Source organism: Bufo gargarizans, chromosome 1, assembly GCF_014858855.1.
Source record: "Bufo gargarizans isolate SCDJY-AF-19 chromosome 1, ASM1485885v1, whole genome shotgun sequence".
In the NCBI taxonomy this organism is placed as follows: domain Eukaryota; kingdom Metazoa; phylum Chordata; class Amphibia; order Anura; family Bufonidae; genus Bufo; species Bufo gargarizans.
In genome coordinates this window covers 528,746,963-528,769,563 of record NC_058080.1, presented here as the reverse complement: position 1 = coordinate 528,769,563, position 22,601 = coordinate 528,746,963, and the positions used below count along the sequence as shown (strand labels likewise).

The window sequence follows — 22,601 nt, the reverse complement described above, 5'->3', positions numbered from 1 at the left end:
TTACCCCTTAAAAGGGTTGGCCCATCTGGGACATGGGTGGCATATTGCTAGAATATGCCATCAATGTCAGATGGCCTCTGGGACCCGCTCCTATCTACAGAACGGAGCCCCCAAAGTAAAGTAGAGCACACATGCATGGCATGCTTTCCCCAACTCCATATCAGTGAATGGAGAACACTCTGTTCACTTCGGGGGTCCCAGATATGAGGCCCACACCTATCGTTCATTAATGGTATATCCTTGCGATATGCCTTCAATGTCCCAGATGGAAAGAGCCCTTTAAGCTTAAGAGTTTCCTCTCTTTCCCCAGATAAGGGCCTAAATGTCTAATTGCTGGGGGGGGGGGGTCTTATAGTTTAGTCATTTGAAATGAGCTCTAGTGACTGTCTCTTCCCTATTGACTGCTGTGGGACTGCCAATGCTGTACTCGACAGTCCCATAGAAGTGAATAGTCTGCTGGTGTACAGCTCCACTCGCTTAGCTGTAGGGACACCTGTTCTCACTGGGAGTCCCAGCAGTTCAGTCCAAAGCGATCTGATAAGTGTTAGGAGGAAAACCACTTTAAGACCAGGTCCAAACACCGCAAAATGTTGCTGCAACTTCACTGTGGATTTCACCCTGGTTGAAACTGAGATGCTGTGGATTCAAAGATCAGCACCGCAGGTCAGTGGAAAAATTCTGCAGGATCCACATCGCATCCACATGCTTGATACTGTAATCTGATTGAGATTTTAGTTTTGCAAATCCGCCTGGTAAAATCTGCAAAGAATTTTTAATTTTTTTGGTCCTATCCTTACTATGGAAAAGCACAGGATTATAATTAAATCTAAAGTGGAAGGGGATGCACTAGATCAGCATATTGTCCGAGATTTTCAAAAATTCTGATACGAAAAGGGATGGTGTAATTATTACCTGACGATTGCCCTCTCCTCCAGCACTGTAAACAGCGACCCATGGGGGGGATCGGAATGGCAGCAGTGGGCGATTTAACAGACAAGTCATGCTTATTTTGTTATTTTACGCCTTAGTTTTACTAATCTTGGACAACCACCTCTTGATGGAGTCTTGACTTCAGATTTCATGTTTTCCAGAATTCCGGTTGGATGTTACAACCAGCAGACATAACTTTAAAATATTTAGTCACAGCCTAAACTCACTTCTTTACCTAAAAAAACACAAATTAACAAAATTAAATAGTTTCTGGTATTCTGCTAATAAAGCTGAAAGAGGTTATCCTATGAATGATGCTAAAAATGAAAATCAGACATCACATAGTACATGACAATCTCTAGAACCAGCCCTGTACCTCACATGGATCCAGAGATCTCCCCATTGCTGTGCTAGATTATCTTTAGCCTGGATCTCTGCTGCAGTTCACTTCCTATCACAGGTCAGCAGGTGTCCTTTCTGCTGCAGCTCTCTCCCTATCACAGTTGAGGATTTGTGTTCATTCTACTGCAGCTCTTCGTCTAGCGCATCTCGGGGAAAGGGTGGGCCTTTCTGCTGCAGTCCCAGTTTAGTGGGTGTATTCATTCTGCTTCAGCACTCTCCCGATCACAGTTCAGGGGGGTGTCCTTTCTTCGCCTTTAACAGTAGTTATGGCTGTTTGCAGTTGAAGGATGGATTGGAGCACATGCCACCTGCTGAATAACTATAGTAAATTATTAATTACATTCAGTCTCAAAAGTATTTAGATCCAGGTCCTGGTCTGAAAAATGTAGAATATTTTGATGGGACAACCTCTTTAATCTTTCTGTAAATGAAACCTTCTACAACTTTGTGATATATACTTTCTTACCATTTTCAAGATTTGTTTGCTGTCAATGAATGAGAGCATTCAGTAGAGTCAGTCAGCTGAGAAGTGTACCCAGTACTGGCTGTGTACTGTTGGGGTCCATTCAGACGTCCGTAGTGTATTGCGGGTCCGCAATACACCCGGTCGGCACCCCCATAGAATTGCCTATTCTTGTCCGCAATTGCAGACAAGAATAGGACATGTTCTATTTCTTTTTTTCGGGAGCTGCGGATCGGTTGATCGGGGGCGCGCTCCGGAAATGCGGATGCGGAGAGCACTCAGAGAATGAATGGGTCCGCACCAGTTCCACAAAATTGCGGAACGGATATGGAGCCTTAGGTTGGATTTGGATGCCTGTTCCGATTCTCATCTGCATGCACATGGATGTCCACATGGTGCCCGGGTTTCCACCAGACCCATTCACTTGAATTGGGCCTCGTGCACACCAGACCCTAACAGGTACGTACCCTTATTACGGCACAGATCAGAAGCCAATGGAAGCACTAGAGTACTCCCGTGGGTTTTCTGTCCGTGCATCAAGTGAATGGTTCTCCGTTGGCAGACGGCGGGCACATGGTCAGTGTGCATGAGGCCTAAGTCTTGGATGAAAAACTAATAAGAACGATGCATGTTTAAAAAAAAATGGAGGTATGAATTTGCTCATTTACTTCAATGGGTCCATGTGCATTGCATGTAGTCTGGATAGCACACGGATGTAAACCACAGCCGTCTGAGTCCGGCCTAAACTAAATATCGTGGGCTCCACTGTCTGAGATTTGTACCGCCGCTGAGGGTGCATATGGATAAAATACTGATTACTGATTTTGGCCTGATTTCTACACAGATTCCACTCCTGAATCTTTGCAAAATGTGAAGCAATGCATCTGCATAAAAAAAATTAAGTAATGACCATGCCGTGGATTTTATAATTTGCAGCATGTCCATTACTTACATTGATTCCCTCTGCGTGCATATACAGCATCATGTTTGGCCCATACCTGGCCACGTGTACTTCTTCCAGTTTTCCGTGGTGGGCTTCTCATAGATGGGAGGACTATACTCTCTCCTATCGATCTGTGTTTATTTTTCAGTGATTTCCTTCTGTTGAGCAGCTTTTAATTTCATTCCACATTTAGATACGTAAGAAGGGTCCTGTTCGAGGTACATCTGCGGCAGACACCTAAACAAGCCAAGTCTAGTTACAGGGGGCAGTATTGAGGTCTGTGAGTAAGTAGCGGTCACATAATATGGTGGTGGTCCTATACTACTTTATACTTCCAGAACACTTGGCCCAGTCTTCTGCTCTGTCTATTGCTGCACGTTTTCTTTGGATTTTCTGTAATGGCTTCCATATCTTCACCTTATCTGCTTGCCTTGCGGGAGTTGAAGCGTGATATGGCTCTCTCCAGTATTAAACGGCTCTTTCCCAAGCACTGATTAATATTCTTATTCAGGGAGAATTTGAAACTTTGCTACTTGAAGATTAAGTCTTAATCTCCATCATATCACATGGTTTTAATAATTTTTTATTTTATTATTTTCTGATGCAGCTACGCAACCAAGGTCAAGTGAGAGGAACAAGTGCTGCCAATGACGAATGAAGACGGACCTGACCAAACCGCATGCAGAATTGTCATTTACATCTGTGTTTATATACCTGTATGGTTATAGCTATATAAACACGCTCTGAGCATCAACTACTTAAGTGTACTGTACCTGACATGAGCAAAAAAAAGAAAAATCCGTAAAGGTGCACTGCATATGACTAGTTTACAAACCCGATGAATGTCACTAGCATTGTAAGGCATGGACTCCTGACAGCCAGGCCATCGTTTTTGCAAAACCTGTTCCACTTTTAATTATTTTAGTTCATTGTCAGGCAAATAAACTGCTATTTTGGTCTGTTACAGAATTTATCAAATAGTAATAATTTGATGGAATTGTTATTAAGTCATGTATAATTGGGCTTAGAATGAACTTTTACCTGACACTCACTGGAGCGGAGGCCAACGTCATCAAATAGTTACGAAGCACTGGTATAAGCTATGTACTGTTGGGGTAAATTTTGATTTAAAGAGGACCTATAACCTCCCTTGACATAACTATTTTAGTAACTGCTTGAATTCCCCATGTCATAGCAATTCAGGAGCATCTATTCTTATTGCTCTATGTTGTGCCCTTCCTGCCTATGAATAAAGGTACAACTGGGTGTTACCAGTTAGGGGTTTGTCCCTCATAGTCTATATTGCCGGAACTGATTGGATACGGTCATACATAGAGGAACATAGAGGCATAAGAAAAGATTCTCCATGTTAAAGACCATTATTTAAAACAGACCTGTCGGGAGAGGGAACAGGTCCTTTTTAAAGCCAAAATGCCCTGTAGGTCATATATTCTTTTTTTATCCGATTTCATTTGCTATTGCAGGGAATAGCTTTGGTTTCATTGGTAACATTTTTTTGTCAAAATTTGTAGAACAAAATGGGATTTTATTGGGTTTGCTGATCTCCGTCCCAAATTTGGACGTATGCTTATTTTAGGGAGGTGTGTCTGTCTTGCTGGGATCTTGTCCCCCCCACCCTTTTGTCTAAATGGAGCAGAATATAAGAAAGGAACTGGTGAAACAATGTATCAGGTGAGAGTATCCACTAGGACCTGGTGGTTCTGGTGTATCGTTTCCCCAGTAGTTTTCTGGATGACGTCTGGAAGACATCAGACACTTTCACCGGTGTGTGTTCCTTCTTTCACTACTTCTATCCTTAGATTCCCCCTTTTTCTTGGAACGAGGCTCACACACACCGTTGAAAGACGTGGCTTATTTCAGATGTTGCCGTTTTGGATCTATGCATACTGTGTCATTTCTACGTTATTTATGCTTTCCAGCTCTTCTATGTGTAAAACAAATATTTAATATATAAAACCCTTCACTAGAAGTCAAACTGCGAGTGAGAGAGTTTAAGATAATGTTATACAGTCCGGTTGTAGATATGTCTGCAGTAGATTTTTATAATGGAGCATGTTAAATGCTTAGCATTTGGGTTATTAAAATGAAATCTAAAATAAATATTTTAGGAGCGACAGGAAAGATTTTTTTACAAAAGGTTTAGCTAGAACTGCAACCTTAAACTCTCGTAGTCGGTGTTCACACTTGCCTTTACATTACGGCCCTGTAGTAAATGCCCCTCGGTCGACCTGATTATTCTAGACATAAAGCTATACATCTTGATGGCTCTTATTATCATGATCCAGATATTGTTTCCCTCTGGTGGGAATTAGAGAGTCAAACATGAGGAAATGTTGCAGTCTTTGTTCAGATTTTAATATTCAGGGGAACTTTTAATGAATGTAAAATGTCAAGAATTGCAGTCTGGTGTGAACAGTATGTTAATTAAGTGTAAGTAACCAATAAATTTGATCACCAAATATGAAAGCTGGTCTACATTTTAATGAAAATTTAATGAGGACTCTTTATTTCAAATCTATTTGTATCAATTGCTTAATGGGGTAGTCTATCATTTTGATATTTACCCTATCCTCAATGGGAACACCATTGCAAGTACCAGCACCACCCACTGCACATTGGATAGAACTGTATAATTTTGGTGCCAGAGCTACAAGGTAACAGCAGATTGGCTGACACTGATCTCATAGGGCTATCCTGAGAATAGGCCATCAAAATCCTGGACAGCCCTATTAAGGGCTATGGACACCATTGCACTGATTCTTTATTTTTCCTGTTGTTCATTTGCATCCTAAATGTAAAATGAATCAACTTTCTGAGTAATCTTTTAAAAAGTTGTGCTTCTGCAGAGTGTGTGTAAGTCCTTCATGTTGCTGGTGGTGCTGCAGGATCTGGCATAAATCCATCAGAGCTCTGCTCCTGACAACTCTGGCTGGCTTCACATATATAATAATTGTTTCATGCCTCACAATTTTGTGGACCAGTCCGGCATCTGTAGCCTGAAAGGTCCACACCAAGAATTTGCATACTTTGAGTTTGTTTGGTGCTGGGAGACATCTGACTTCACAACCGATGCAGCAGATGTCTGCAATGATGACATCGAAAACCATGGGTAAAAGTGGTTGGACACATATATGGGAACTTAGGCTTGTTCTTTACTCCTCTTCCCTTTTCACAGTATTAGAGTTATAAGAAAGTTGTACAAGGCACATGCAAGTTTTTTGCAGGAAGTCCCCAGGGAAATACAGGCAGGTCGTAAAGTGCACAAATGGCAGTACCTGCCTACAACATGGGGCCACTTTGTTTTTTTTCCAGGGCCTCTTTAACCAACTAACCGTTTTCCTCAAGCTCAGCTTGGGCTCTGTGAGAAGCACTCAACTGTTCTGTCCGAGCCCAGCTCGGGAAGGAGAGGGGGGGTCTGCTTTAGCTGCTCATATAACTTGATTGGTAGAAGCTAGAGACATGGGTTTGGCTGCTATTCCAGGCTTTTATTCAAGACCAAAATGACAGCATTAGCACAACATAAGCATGAGCAATCATCGTTGGAAATCACTAAAACCTGCTTTTACTTTCACTTTCAGCTGTATTCACTACAGTCTGCAGTTGGACAGTTGAAAGCCTGCAGGAGGAAAGAAATATAATAATAAAAGAAAAAAAAAAGTGTCAAATTTCTATAATCATTAGTGTTGCGTGAACTTGTGTTTCAAGTTCGGGTTATCTAAGAATTCTGTTAAGGATTCCGCTACCATGGACCATAAGTTCGCTCATCCCTAATAATAATCAGTGTAGTGACCCACCTAATAAAGTTATGTTACTTATACCACAGTGAACACTAAATAAATTCCACAAAATAATATCAAAATGTAATTCTAAATATCAAAAATAAATTATTTAACATTGTATATACCCCAAAATGGTTCCTAAAAAACCTATAACTTAGGCCTCATGCACACGACCGTTGTGTGCATCCGTGGCCGTTGTGCCGTTTTCCGTTTTTTTTCACGGACCCATTGACTTTCAATGGGTCCGTGGAAAAATCGGAAAATGCACCGTTTGGCAGCCGCATCCGTGATCTGTGTTTCCTGGCCGTGAAAAAAATATGACCTGTCCTATTTTTTTCACGGCCAACGGTTCACGGACCCATTCAAGTCAATGGGTCCGTGAAAAATCACGGATGCACACAAGATTGTCATCCGTGATCCGTGTCCGTTTTTTCCTATCATTTCAATGGCAAACCTGACTTTTTTTTTTTTCATTTTTCATGTCCGTGGATCCTCCAAAAAACAAGGAAGACCCACGGACGAAAAAACGGTCACGGACCTACGGACCCCGTTTTTGCGGACCTTAAAAAAAAAAAAAAGGTCGTGTGCATGAGGCCTTATCCTGCAAAATAAGAAGCTTAGAAGAAAAAAATGTAAGAGTTATGACTGCTGGAACAGGAAGGGGGGAAATTTTACTCCGTCCTTAAAGGTGTTATCTAAAACCTATAGTTCCCCAGGCCCTTCAAACAGATTGTACTTACCTGGTTCCCCAGCACCAGTATAACTTCTGATGCCAGTACGGCCTCTGCATCTCCACGTCGTGCAGATGAAAACATCTGTGGCCGGGATAGGGGGGGGGCAGCCAATAGCAGGCCGCTGCGACGGGAAGGAGTCTTCCTAGCGTCGCCCTTATTTCTAGGGAGACTTATTCCCGTTGTGGCCTGCTATTGGCAGCCCCCTCCACGCCGGATGTTTTCATTCACGCGGTGTGTGTGCCGAGGAGCGAGGTAAATACAATCTGTGTGAGGGGGCTGGGCATTTGGGGGGGCATTATAGGTCTTGGATAACCCTATTAAGGCTAAAATTAATTATGTCACTAAGGGCTCATGCACACAAATGTATTTTTTTTTGTTAGTGTCTGTTCAGGTTTTTTTGGGGGCTGTTAGAAAATAGCTGTGCTGGTACCCCAGAGACTGTTCAATACACGGTGCCCGTAATCCAATCCATCAAAATATGCACTGTCAAAGCCATATGAGTCGTGCGGTGTGCCCCTACAGCAGTTTATGACCATATATTTAGTGTTTCTGTATTCAGGAGAAAATTGGTAACAAATTATTGGGTGCTTTTTCTCCCTTTACCCCTTGTGGAAATGAAAAATTTGTCGCTAATGCAACATTTTATTGGAAGAAGTTAAATTTTTCATTTTCACAGCCAAGTGTTTCAAAATTCCGTAAACCGCCTGTAAGGTCAAAGTGCTTAGTACACTTACTAAATTCCTTGAGGGGTGTGGTTTCCAAAATGAGGTCACTGTCTGGATACCTCAGGGTCTCTTCAAATACAACATGGCACCCAAAAACCATTTCAACAAAATCTGCCCTCCAAAAACCATATGTTGCTCCTTCCCTTTTGACCACTGCCGTGTCCCCATAGAGCAGTTCTATTTAACTGTTAACCCTTGCTGTGTTGTAGGGTTTAACATTAAAAAAAATCTGCAAGAAAACCTCAATCTTTTTTTAAGGGCTATGCACACAGCCATTGCTGTGGATCAGCAATACCGGCCATGTGTATTCCACATTTTGTAAAACGGACAAGAATAGGACGGTCTATTTTTTTTTAAGGGGCGCGGAATGGACATCTTTTGCGGCCCTATTGGAGTGAATGGGTCTGCATCCGACCCGCAACTTCTGTGGCTAGGATACGGACCAAAAATACATTTGTGTGCATGAGCACCTAACATCTGGGTTAACAAAGCTTGTAACATCAGTTTTGAATAATTTGGTTGCTATTTCTAAAATAAGTGGTTTTTATTATAATCACTTTATGTTTCAAATGCTTTATTGAAAATTTACAGCATTAGAAAAACATCACGTGGCATCATTGATATACGTAGTAGGTACATACAAATTAACAAAAACAAAGTAAACAAGGTAGATTACTTGAACAATAATCAAATGGAGATCCTACAGTGGTCAATTGCAAGAGAATGGTGCAAATAGTTACAGCCAAACTTAATCAAGTGGCCCACGAGCAACTCATAGCTAAAGCCACCCACAGAGTACATAGGGTATTACAACGCTATACTTTGTCGCACATTGGCGGAGTAGGAGGAAGAAACCCAGGGTTCCCACAATTTTTCAAAGGGCTCAAATGCGTCCAAACGAATGGCTGACAGTTTTTCATATAATAAGGTCTTATTAACTCTATCTATAACTGCCTGGAAACTTAACGTGTCGGATTTCCATTTAAATGCAATATGGATTCTAGCAGCTAATAAAATGTGTTGCGATAGTTTGAACTTGGCAAAGGTCAGCCAAGGAGGCTTATCTCCTAAAAGACATAGGGAGGGAGCGGGCTTGTAACTGCAGCCTAACACTGTGGAAATCAGTTTGCCTATTTTGGACCAAAACCGTTGGACATGCGGGCATGTCCACCAGATATGGTAAACTGTACCATCCTCTGTGTATTATAATCACTTTATAACTGAATCACGTTATAACTGAATTGGTGCTGAAAAAAAAATGTTTTTGGAAATTTTATTGAAAATTTAAAAAATTACTTAAAAAAAATCTAAGCTTTCTAACGTCCTAAAAAAATATAATGACCTTTACAAAATGATGCCATCATAAAGTAGACTTAGGGAATGTTGACTGATGACTATTTTATGAGATTACTATCTGTCCTAAAAGTAAAAACATTCACATTTAGAAAATTGTGAATGTTTTCAAATATTCTGTAAAGTTTGAATTTTTTAAATAAAGGAAAAAAATTTACCCACATTTACCGCTAACATGAAGTACAATATGTCACCAGTAAACAATCTCAGAACCCGTTAAGAAAAACTATTCCAAAGTTATTACCACATAAAGTGACTCATGTGAGATTTACAAAAATAGGCCTGGGAAGGAAGGGGAAAAATGGCCTGGAGTAGAAGGGGTTAATATGACTAGCTGTCACTAAATGTTTGGCAGTCAGAGACTTCTTAAGGTTATTTGTAGTGCCTCTCCCTATAAGGGGTGTATGAGTTATTTTCCATCTCTATCAGCTTCTTAAAGAGTAACAACCTTTTTATATGAAATTTTTATAATGTTGTCCCTAATGCCCTAATAAAACTATCTTGAATATACTTTATTAATGAATTTTCTATTTTTGCCACCTTAAGCGGACCATTCACTGTGCGCTTAAAGCCTCGTTCACATGTCAGTGTTTTGGTCGGTGATTTCCATCGGTGACTGAGCCAAAACGAGGATTGGAGCCTCCACAGACATAAGGTATAAGGTAAAGGTCTGCTCCTGTTCTGTATTTAGAGCTCACCTGGTTTTGGCTCACAATCGCTGATGTAAATCACTGACCAAACACTGACGTGTGAATGAGGCATAAAACTCTGTTCTCTGTACACCGCTGACAGCTCAGCGGTGTACGGAGTATGGAGTACATTTTATGAATGGGCCATGACATGCAGTTCTCTTAGCTTAGCAGAGCAGGCAGAAGCAGGAGCCTGTTTCTCTCAGCTAATCATGGCATAGTACATGGGTACAGAGTACCCATGTGCTATGCCAAGAGTTAGTAATCGTCCAGGGAGCACAGGCAGGAGCAGCAATGTGCGCTCCTGCCCGTACTCAAAGCGCTGCAGGCCTCCCATTCATAAAATCTACTCCGTACACTGCTGAGCTGTCACTGGTGTACAGCAAACAGAGTTTTAAGCGCACAGGGAATTGGGTAGCAAAAAGTAATAGAACATTCATTAATAAAGTATATTAGACATAGTTTTATTAGGGACAACATATTAAAAGTTAAGATAAAGGTTTAGTTACTCTTTAGGCTACTTTCACACTAGCGTTCTGCTGTCCGCTCGTGAGCTCCGTTTGAAGGGGCTCACGAGCGGAGCAGAACGCTTCCGTCCAGCCCTGATGCAGTCTGAATGGATGCGGATCCGCTCAGACTGCATCAGTCTGGCGGCGTTCAGCCTCCGCTCCGCACGGCCAGGCGGACAGCTGAACGCTGCTTGCAGCGTTCAGCTGTCCGCCTGGCCGAGCGGAGGCGTGCGGATCCGTCCAGACTTACAATGTAAGTCAATGGGAACGGATCCGCTTGAAGATGACCCCATATGGCTCAATCTTCAAGCGTATCCGTCCCCTATTGACTTTACATTGAAAGTCTGAACGGATCCGCTCAGGCTACTTTCGCACTTAGAAATTTTTCTAAGTTATTAATGCAGACGGATCCGTACTGAACGGAGCCTCCGTCTGCATTAATATGATCGGATCCGTTCAGAACGGATCCGATCAAGCGCAAGTGTGAAAGTAGCCTTAATGATAATTAGGAATGAAGTACCTGCAGTGTGTTCTCCCCTACAACCACACAAGTACTGGCAGAATATTCACTATGTAAAAACGGTGGAGCACTAAACATGTTTTGGCACTGCCAGCACTTATTGTTACAGAGGAGAGAGCACCACAGGCCCTTCCCTCCTCTTAATTATCGTTAAGGAGCTGATAGGCTCCTGATACAGGCATAAAAGTGTATTATTAATACTTCCCACATAGAATTCTGTTTTGACCCATGCAGAGGTCTTGATCTGTCGTGTTTGAGTAAAATTGCATTATTTGTGTGGGATGTGTTAATAAAACACTGTGTTGGAGTACATTATGCCTCATTTATCAAATGTCTCATGTTTGATCATTTTTGTCTTATACTTATTGAGAACGGAGCCCCGGAAGTGAAGGAGGGCGCGCACTGTGCATGCGCAGCTGCCCTGCATTCATTTTCTGTGGGGCCGGCAGAAATAGCTGAGCGCTGGCTCGGCTATTTCAGTCATCCACATAGAAATGATTGGGAGCGGGGGCCGCGCCCCCACCTTTCCGGGCTCCGTTCTCGATATAGGTGTGGGACCCTCCCCTAAAGACAATGTGGGCATATCCTAGCGATATGCCCCCATTATCAATGATGAGACAACCCCTATAACATTGCTAACTACACCCACTTTTCCATCTAGATTTCAAAACTGGAGTGGTGTAAAAATGCATAAAGTCGCAAGATTTTTGCGCAAAAGCCTTATTTTGTGACTTCTTGAAGCCAGAATTCTGAAATGAAGGCATGATAAATCATGGCCTTTGTCAATGGAAACAGATCTGTGTCACGATGCAGGCACCAGAATTTCTCGTGCATGGCATTAGGGGACACAGCACCATGGGTATATGCCCAGCTGCCACTAGGAGGCTGACACTAGAAACAAAAAAAAAAAAGTGTTGGCTCCACCCAGGTGGGCTATACCCCTCTGCCAGAGCCAGAACCGAGAGAGATCAGTCTAGTTCTAGTGTCCGGAGGAGGCAGACATGACCTGCTATCTTTTTTTTCGCAGGTCATCCTGCTAATTTTTAATTTTATTTTTCTCTGCAGGTTTCAGCCTGCTGCAGGGGTGGCTCCATCGTGTTCCACTTTAGTTACCCCCCTGCGGGCGCGTACTCGGGTACCTGGCAGCCACCCAGTCTTCACTTGAAACTGCTTCCGCAGTGCAATTCCGGTAGACCCACGGCTCCCGTGTTGAGTCCACCGAGGGGGTGGTCATTGCTGCACCTGAAGACATCGGAAGGGAAGTAGGGATCCGGATCCATTGCGGGGACCCCTAAGCCCACCTCGGCCATTCGCCGCACCATCTGGCTTTGTTCTTGGGCGGCGGATTCCACCTCCAAGAAGGCTCGACTTTCCCTTCCCTTCCTCGGTGGGAAGCTTTTTAGGAAGCATTTGGAGGAGCTCATCTCTGAGGCCACTGGCGGTAAGAGTTCCATTCTTCCCCAGAACCAGCCTTGCCGCCGTCGCTTTCCTGGGTCGTCCTCTCAAGCGCAGTCCTTTCGTTCCTTTCGGGCCCCTCCCGCCCGATCAGACAAGAAGTCCACCAGGCCTTCCTTCCTTCCTCCTGGCATGTCAAGCCCAAACCTGCTCGCCCCCAGTCCACTAAGCCACCTTCCGCATGACTCTGTTCCGGTCAAGGTGGGGGGGGGGGGGGTGCCTGCTCGCCTTTCAGAATATCTGGCAAGCAAGTGTGGAGGACGCTTGGGTTCTGGAGATGGTTTCCTCCGGATACAAGATCGAATTGAGGCGGACGAGTTCCTGTCGTCCATGGACATTCAGGGCGCTTAGCTACACACCCCTATTGCCCTCTCCCATCAAAAGTTCGCGGTAGGTTCACTTCATTTTCAGTTTGTCGCCCTTCGGCCTGGCCTCCGCCCCGAGGGTTTTCACAAAGGTGCTAGCGCCTCTCGTGGCCCTTCTCCGTGCCAGGGGGGTCGCATTGGTGCCTTACCTAGACGACCTTCTGATCCGGGCTCCGTCATTTGAGGACAACCTGTCCAGCCTACGCATCACACTCTCGGCTCTTGCCCAATTCGGGTGGCTCATTAACCAGTCCAAGTCCTCTCTCGTCCCATGCTGGAGGATGCCTTTTCTGGGCATGATCTTCGACACTCGCCTTGGGCGGGTGTTCCTTCCCCCGGGAAAGATTGCCTCTCTTCAGGCGGGGTGACTCGTCTCCGCGACCCGTCCCCTCTGACCATCAGGATGTGTATGCGCGTCCTGGGCAGGATGGTGGCCTCCTTCGAGGCTATTCCCAATTCCACTCCCGGGACCTTCAGTTGTTCATCCTATCCAGGTGGGACAAGTCCCCGGCAGGCCTCGATCGTCGGACCCATCTCCCTCCCGAGCTTTGCCAGGATCTCTCCTGGTGGCTGAATCCTCGGACGGTGTCCCTGGGCTGGTCCTTCCTTTTCCCCAGTTGGCGGGTGATCACCACAGATGCCAGCCTCTCGGGTTGGGGGGCGGTCTTTGAGTCCCTCACTGTCCAGGGTGTTTAGTCTGTTCAGGAGTCCTCTCTGCAGATCAACGTTCTCGAACTCTGGGCAATTTTCCTAGCACTGTCTCACTGGACTCCCCATCTCCGCAGTCTCCCGATCCGGGTTCAGACGGACAATTCCACCGCTGTGGCCTATCTGAACCACCAAAGGGGCACCAGGAGTGTGATGGCCCTACAGGAAGCCTCCTGTATCCTGCGGTGGGCGGAGAAACACGTTCTGGTCCTCTCCGCCATACACATTCCCGGGGTCGACAATTGGGCGGCAGACTTCCTCAGTCGTCAGCTCGTCGACCCGGGCGAATGGTCTCTCCACCCAGAAGTGTTCCTCCAACTTAGTCACCGTTGGGGAACTCCGGACGTCGATCTCTTTGCGTCGTGCCTCAACCGCAGGCTCCCGTGCGATGTGGCGTGGTCCAGGGACCCTCAGGCTCTCGCGGTTGACGCCCTAGTTCTGCCTTGGTCTCGGTTCGACCTTCTGTATCTTTTTCCCCCCATTCCTCTCCTTCCCCGAGTGCTCAAGCATCTCAAGGCAGCCCGTGTTCCGGCGATCCTGGTGGCTCTGGATTGGCCCGGCAGGGCGTGGTACGCAGATCTGGTGTTTCTGCTCGCCGACGTTCCGTGGCAACTTCCTCTGCGCCACGATCTCCTTTCCCAGGGCCCTCTGTTTCACCCGAATTTACCTCAGCTTCATTTGACGGCGTGGCTGTTGAGACCGCGGTCCTGAAGTCCTGTGGTCTCTCGGACTCCAGACAATGCTTCAGGCTCGCAAGCCCCAGTCGGCCCGCATTTACTATCGGACCTGGAGAGCGTATTTTGCCTGGTGCGAATCCAGGCGTTTTTGCCCTCTGTTTCTCTGTCCCTAACATTCTGGCCTTCCTTCAGGCCGGTTTTGAGAAGGGTCTTCGCCTGGCTTCTCTCGGGGGGCAGATTTTGTCCCTCTCGGTCCTCTTCCAGCGTCCTGTGGCCTCGCGGGCCAAGGTTAGGACTTTTCTCCAGGGTGTTGTTCGCCGAGCCCCCTCCCTTTCGCTTTCTGGTGGAGCCATGGGACCTGAATCTCGTCTTTGACGCCCTTCAGTCATCGCCCTTCGAGCCCTTGGCAGAGATCCCTCTGTCGTTTCTCTCATTTAAGGTGCCTTTCCTTGTGGCCATCACCTCCATCCGCCGGGTTTCCGAACTTGCGGCGCTTTCTTGCCGTTCGCCTTTCCTGGTGTTCCATCAGGACAAGGTGGTTTTGCGCCCTGTTCCCTCCTTTCTCCCGAAGGTGGTCTCCTCATTTCATATTAATGGGGAAATCGTCCTTCCTTTCTTCTGCCCTAATCCTTCTCACTCTAGGGAGAAATCCCTCCATTGTCTGGATGTGGTTCGGGCTCTTCGCCTGTATCTTCGCCTCACTGAACCCTTCCGTCGTTCGGACTCTTTTTGTGGTCCCGGCGGGCCCTCGTAAGGGTTTGCCTGCCTCCAAAGCCACCATTTCTGGCTGGGTTCGGTTGGCCGTCAAGGAGGCCTGAGTCGCGAAGGGTCGGGCTCCCCCTTCCAGGTTGACCGCACATTCGACTAGGGTGGTTGGAGCTTCCTGGGTGATGCGTCATCAGGTATCGGCTTCCCAGGTCTGCTGGGCCACCACCTGGGCGTCAGTTCACACTTTTTCTAAGTTCTACCATATTCATTCCTTGGCTTCTGCTGATGCCATTCTGGGGCGCAAGGTTCTGCAAGCAGCTGTGCTTTAGATTGGTGGCATGGCGCTTTTTTCTTCCCTTCCCTCGGGGACTGCTTTTGGACATCCCATGGTGCTGTGTCCCCCAATGCCATGCACGAGAAAATTTGATTTTTTTTTGTACTCACCGTAAAATCCTTTTCTCGTAGTAGGCATTGGGGGACACAGATCCCACCCTTCTGGAGTTTCTTCTTGTTTGAGGTCCTGGCGTTTGTCTAAGTTGGTTGTTGGGTTTCCCCAGTTGAAGACTTGTTGGCTTTCAGTTTATCTTTTTTTGGTTCAGGTGTGACGTTCCTACTGCTTTTGTACAGACTGATCTCTCTCTGCTCTGGCAGTGGGGTATAGCCCACCTGGGTGGAGCCAACACATTTTTTGTTTCTAGTGTCAGCCTCCTAGTGGCAGCTGGGCATATACCCATGGTGCTGTGTCCCCCAATGCCTACTACGAGAAAAGGATTTTACGATGAGTACAAAAAATCAAATTTTTCTGTATAATGTGATAATATGGTCTGTTTCACCAAGAAGTATTCTGGGATTATACCTACCATATCCTCAGGGTAGCTTATAAATATGAGATCTGCTGGGGTCAGACTCCTGGGAGCGCCATCCATTTGATAGGGGTCGTGCTTGGTATTGTGCTAAGCTTCATTCACTTGAATGGGACTGAGTTGTGCCTAGGCCATGTGACCGATGAACATGATGTCACATGACCTAGGAAGAGGCCTAAGTGCTCACCGAACACCATGGCCTGTTTATACAGCTGATCGGCAGGACTTTCTGGAGTCGAACCCCACCGATAATAATCCCGGAACACCGCTTTAATTAATCCCTTCCTTACACATTTTGGTTAATAATCTTGTAAAGGGCTCATGCACATGACAGTGTGTTTTTTTTTTTTCCCCCCGTGCTGTGGACTTCAAATAGCAGTCCGCAATGCACGGGCAACATCAATGTGCATGCTGTTTGCAGATGCTAACCCATTGGCTTGAATGTGTCTGTGATCTGCGATAGATGATTTGCACCGCAAAAAAATAGAACATGTTATATTTTTATGCGGTATGGAGGCACGGACCGAAATACCACGGAAGTTCTTTATAGTGCTTCTGTGGGCTTCCGTTCCATGCCTCCACTTTGTATCTTGCGGATTGCAGGCCCACTCAAGTCAGAGTTACGGGCCTGGGACACACACACGCTCGTGTGTATTCTCAAGTTCTTATTTCACTGAGGATACACTAGAATCTCGAATAGGGATGAGCAAACTTGTGGAAGTTCGGGTTAACCGGGTTTGGCCGAACTTCAGGTCAAAGTTTGGGTTCAGGACCTGAACTCAAACCTCATTGAAGTCAATGGGGACCCAAACTTCACTTTATTATTTTCCGTTATAACATGGTTATATCGGAAAATAACATAATACTTAAGACGGAATGCAAAAGGGACACCTTTAGAGGCATTCCATTTTGCATTCTGTCATAATAGAAGTATAACAGAAAATAATAAAGTAATTCATAAATCGCCTGAACCTGGACTTCAGTGAAACAGTACTGGTCTGGGTACCCGAACTCGCAAAGTTCAGTACAAACCCGAACTTTGCAGTTCGGTTTCACTCATCCCTAGTCTTGAATCCTGAAAACTTCTGACATACACAAACGTGTCCATAGTGTTACATTAGCCAGACAGATGCCACAAGAATGTCCTTTAGGCCTTTGACTGGCTGTTATATGTAATTATGGGTGATTGATGTCACTTTAAGGTCTGTCAAAGGCATCCATTCAACGATCTATCCCAGCATATGCATTAAATAGAGGCCGTAAATGTAAAGTAAGCCTTAAAGGGAACATGTCACACTGGAGAAGCAGTCGGGTCTGCCAGCAGCTTGTTATGGAACAGGAGGCACTGAGCAGTTTGATATACAATTTTGTGGGAAGAGATTCAGTACAATTTGCAATCTATTCATTCTGGGATTAGGAGTCCAGTAGGCGCTCCTAATCCGTGATTGACAGCGATCTCTCTAGGCATATTCATACAAGAAAGGCCGTCAATCTTTGGCTTCATGCACACGACCGTTATTCGGGTCAGCATACGAGCCAGTCTCGAGTGCGGACCTATTCACTTCAATGGGACCGCAAAAGATGCGGACAGCACTCAATGTGCTGTCCGCATCCGTTGCTCCATTCCGTGGCCCCGCAAAAAAAATATAGCATGTCCTATTTTTTGTCAGTTTTGCGGATAAGAGTAGGCATTTCAACAATGGGCTGGAAGGCATTGTAAAAATTGCGGAAGGCACATGGGCGGCTTCCGTTTTTTGAGGGATTGCGGACCGCAAAAAACGTAACGGTCGTGTGCATGAGGCCTTTGAGTGAGACTGTCCACTTGACAAATTACAAGTTGCTCCAAATTGTCTCCCATAAAACTTGCTATGGCGCTCAGCCGCATTCACGTGAAAGTGTCGTCACTGGCCTAAGAAAAGCAGAGAGAAGGCCGCAACACTACTGTGAGCCCCGCTGCCTTCTCAAATAGTTTATTCTTATTCTATTTTTTTGTGGTGCGTAGGCACGGACAGAAGCTCTCCGTAGTGCTTCCATGGGGTTCCATGCCTCTGTTCCACACCACAGCTCTGGATTGCGGACCCATTCAAGTGAAGGGTCTGCATCCATGATGCGGGGAGCCCACGTCTGGTGCCTGCATATTGCAGACCCGGATGTTTGCGGGCTGCAATACGGCAGTGTGCATGTGGCCTGATGCACATGAATGTACTTTCTTTCTATGTCTGTTCCTTTTTTTTTTTTTTTGTGGACCGTATACAGAACCATTCATTTCAATGGGTCCGCAAAAAAAAAAAAAAAAAAAACGGAAGTTACTGTGTGCATTCCGTTTTCGTATGTCCGTATTTCCATTCCACAAAAAAATAGAACATGTCCTATTATTGTCTGCATTACGGACAAGGATATGATTGTTCTATTAGGGGCCAGCTGTTCCGTTCCACAAAATACAGAATGCACACGGATGTCCGTATTTTTTGTGAATACGTTTTTTTGCAGACCGCAAAATACATACGGTCATGTGCATGAGCCCTAAGTGACAGGGAAGAGTCTCCCAATTCCATTTCCCAAGGCTTAAATACTGATCCGCATATTGCAGATTCTCCTGTATATTACAGATAGGGACTCTGCTTTACCATCCTTACCTACTAAATTCTCAAAGTGGGCCAGTATATCTTTCTCCCCTAAGGATCTCACCTGAGAGTTACAGAAGGAGGTAAGCTGTAGCTATTGCAGCCAATGTTTTGACAGAAGGTGAAATTTATCCTGCAATTCTTGCCATGAGCATATCTTTTCCTTTGATCCATTAAAGACATCTTGTAAGACTCCAATTCCCTTCTGCTTCCATTACCCATACAATTTGTTCATGAAGGCCGGGAGAGACCATAGTGGCATGTATGCCGATACATACATCGGTAATTTGTACATCTTGCAAATATGTCTCCACGTTGCCAATGTATTGGTAATCAATATACTTTGTTTAGCATTATCAGGGAGTAGGACCTGTTTAGTATGTAGCAGTGCCTTTAGGTCAAACGGTTCCACTAGTGCTTTTATCTAATTCCCCATTATAGAAGTGTGAGGTATTTCAGACCTAATCCCCAATGTGCCAGAATAGTGCCGCTAAATGATATCCCCCTAATGTTGGGCATTTGCAATCCCCCCCTCCCATTTCAATAAGCATAATTTATTATATGCAATATGGGGATGTTTTTTCTTTTACAAAAAGTTTGTGAATGCTGTTTGTATTTTACAGATGTCAATATGCTTTAAGAAGAGTGGTATGGTTTGTAGTGGATATAATAGCTTTGCAAAACTGGTAATCCTTATAACATGACCTCTTCCCAGAAAAGACAGTGTCAGATCATTCCACCTATCTAATTCTTGGACTATTTTATCAATTAAAGGGGTATAATTCAATTGATAAAGGGATGCTGGAAGCCTACTGATCTTAATCCCCAAATATGTGATGAAGTCCGACACCACCTCCTCCTTGCTAGAGGCCTTTACTCTGAGTTTCTACCCATTAAAGGCAGCAGCTGACACTTAGTTATATTTATTTTATATCCCGTGAATGACCCTATATTTTCTAATTTACTTAAAGGGGTTCTGCACTTTCAATTAACAACTGATGATCTATCCATTCAAGTGAACAGAGCTTAGCCGCGCCCACTCTAGTTGATACAAGTCGTGACGTCAGTGGGCGGGCGGCCGGCCCGGCGGTAAACAGTAAGAAGGCCGTGGCGCTGCTGGAGCGCCGCTGCCTTCTCAAACAGCTGATCGGCGGGGGTCCCGTGTGTCGGACCCCGGCCGATCAGAAGCTGATGATCTATCCAGAGGATAGATCATCAGTTAATTGAAAGTGCAGAACCCCTTTAAGATCTTATCTAAGTGATCTGCTGGGGTAGCTAGGAACAGCAGCATATCATCTGCAAAGCATGTCAACTTTATTTTCTGGGAAACTACCTTTTATACCCTGATATATACTCGATCTCAACAAATATATTGCTAACGGCTTAAGTGCTATATCAAACAGGAGTCCCTTTCTGGGGATAGATCGGAGAGGACAGGAATCCAGGGAGGCCAATCCTGGCTTGTGGGTTTGCATATATTTGTCGGAGGAAAGTCCGGAAGCATCCCTGAATACCCATCCGGTCCAGAACCGTCCCCAGCCACTCCCAATTAACATTATCGAAGGCCTTCTCTGCATCCAAGGCCAATAAAGCTGGGCCCCCGCCTCTTTCATGACCCCTCCTGGCAGGGCCGTTGCAAGGATTTTTGCCAACACAAGTGAAGCTACATTTTGGCGCCCCCCCCTCGCAGCTCACCTGGCCCTGGTCCAGTCTGCAGAAGCTGGCTTCTTCTCTGTGTGGTCCTGGAATCTTCTCTCTGCTTCAGACAATCGCTGGTTTGAAGACCGTATTTTTCGCCCTCTAAGAAGCACCTAGGTTTTAGAGGAGGATAATAAGAAAAAAATATTTTCCATTACACCTCAGGTCAGAACAGCAATCAGACCCCCAATGATAATCGGACCTCAGATCAGCCCCCTTCCATCAGACGACAGCCCCCTTCCATCAGCCCCCCATGTCAACCATCATGCCCCCATGTCAGCTATCATGTCACATTCCCCCCCCCCCTCCATTTCACATTTCTCCCTCTCCTTTTTATATAATCCCCTCTGTCACATCACCCCCATGTCACATTTCACCCCCTCAATGTCACATTTTCCCCCCTCCATGTCAAATCACCTATATGCTCTCCATGTCATGCTCCCCCTCCAAACCCCATCACCCCCTTCGTGTCACATCATGATCACATCGTTACCTCCTATTGTGTCACATTTCAGTCGTCCCCCATGGCCGGCCCTGGCCCCATCCCCATGTCACAAGTAAGTGATTAAAAAAAAAAAAGAAGGTTCATTTTTCCGCCCTCCCCCAGGGTGCGCCCTAAGGTAGCCGCTTGGTCTGCCTTATGGTAGCGCCGGCTCTGCCTTCTGGCCACCCAATCCTGCACTGCTAGGACCGTTCGTATATTGGTGACTGCTGATTTTCCTTTTACGAACCCTGCCTGATATTGTCCTACCAATTGTGGTAAAATATTTGCCAAGCGGTTGGCCATAATTTTAGACAAGATCTTTAGATCTTGATTAATCAAAGAAATTGGTCTGTAAGAGCTCAGGTGTGTGGGGTCTTTATTGGACTCTTTTTCTGACTGCATGATAGCTTTACCCTGTAGTATGGAATTAAAAAGTGACACTAAGGGCTCATTCAGATGGGCATATGCTGTCCGCAAAAATGCAGATCTGTTTTTTTTGCTGATTAGATGCTGACCCATTCACTACTATGGGGCCCTTTTCCATTCCACGGCTCCGCAAAACAAATGAAACGTCCTATACTTGTCAGTGAAAATCAGGACATGGCCCCATTGAAGTCTATGGGTCCACAAAAATACTGAATGCTATCCATTTTTTTTGCATACATGCTGAACTGTCCGCAAAAAAATTGATCCGCATTTTTGCAGACAGCATACAGCCGTCTGAACGAGCCTTAAGGGGGGTATGATGTCCTTACCTAACCCTTTGTAGAATTCTGCTGGATATCCATCTGGTCCTGGGGCCTTTTCATTATTTAAGGATTTAATGACCGAGCTCACCTCTTTATCAGTGATTGGGGCATTTAAATTAACAAAAGCTTCCTCTACCACACTTGGAAGGTCTAGATGAGCCAAAAAATCATACCCCATCTTGCATCGTATCGCCCTTGGGTGTAAAGACCTTCAAAATGTTGCCTAAAGACCAGCAGAGTTTGTCTAGGATCTTCCAGGATAATACCTTCAGCCGATTAAAATTTGGGCATTAACTGCTGGGGTCTTTGTCCCTTCACTAACTTGTCTAATAATTTGCCTGTTTTATTGCCAAACTTAAAAAACTCTGCCGATCTGCCATCTGAGTAAATATTTTCCAATTTCTCTGAGTAGTGATCGAAATTGTGTTTCGCTGTTACTCACTGTATTTTATTCTCTTCTTTGGGACAGTGCAAAAAAGACATGTGCAATCGTCTCAAGGCTTCAGTTGCTGGTTGGAACTTAAAGAGGACCTTTCATGGGTCCAAACATTATAAACTAAGTATCAGGATACGTAGGGCATAGTGCAGGGATCTAACTGCACTTACTATTTTTTCTGGACGCCACTCGGTTTGCCCGCTGTGGCCCTCGTATTCTCCCGCCTGGTATGCTGATTTTTGCATCTGTACAGGGAGGAGGAGACTGCCCTGTTTCTCAATGGGCGTCTTCTTCTCCCTTGCTTTGAGCTGTTCAATCGCAGCAGAGAGCGTCACAGCCAGGGAGAAAAAAAAAAACTCTCCTTCTCCCTGGCTGTGACGCTCTCCACTGCGATTGGACAGCGCTACAACCAGGGAGAAGGAGACGCACACGGAGAAAGACTCAGTCTCCTCCTCATTGTTCCGATACTAAAATTAGCATACCGAGCGGGAGAATTTAACGGGGGCCACATCGAGCGAACGGAGCTGCGCCCAGAAAAAAAAATATTAAGTGCAGTTAGTTCTCTGCACTATGATCCTGATACTTAGTTTATAATATCTGGACCCATGAAAGGTCCTCTTTAATTCTCTCCTCTCTTTTAAGGGCTGTTGTGTATGATATGATGTAACCACGCAACAGCCTTTGCAGTGTCCCAAAAAAGAGCTAGGTGTGTCATACAGTCCTGATCAAAAGTTTAAGACCACTTGAAAAAATGGCAAAAAATCAT

General features: G+C 45.3%; 1 protein-coding gene across 3 annotated transcripts in view; it reads left to right on the top strand.

Moving 5' to 3' along the window:
• The window catches only part of PITPNB (phosphatidylinositol transfer protein beta), a 56,934-nt gene extending 51,709 nt beyond the window's left edge, over positions 1-5,225 (top strand). Inside the window, exons 11-12 of one of the 3 annotated variants that reach the window (XM_044275398.1) lie at positions 2,932-3,014; positions 3,346-5,225. In XM_044275398.1, the coding sequence (XP_044131333.1) occupies positions 2,932-2,979 (48 nt within the window). In that variant the 3' untranslated portion in view covers positions 2,980-3,014; positions 3,346-5,225. Of the gene's footprint in view, positions 1-2,931; positions 3,023-3,345 lie in introns of all 3 variants that reach the window. The other 2 variants (XM_044275396.1, XM_044275395.1) reach the window with 2 other exon arrangements.
• Positions 5,226-22,601: the final 17,376 nt, after the last annotated feature.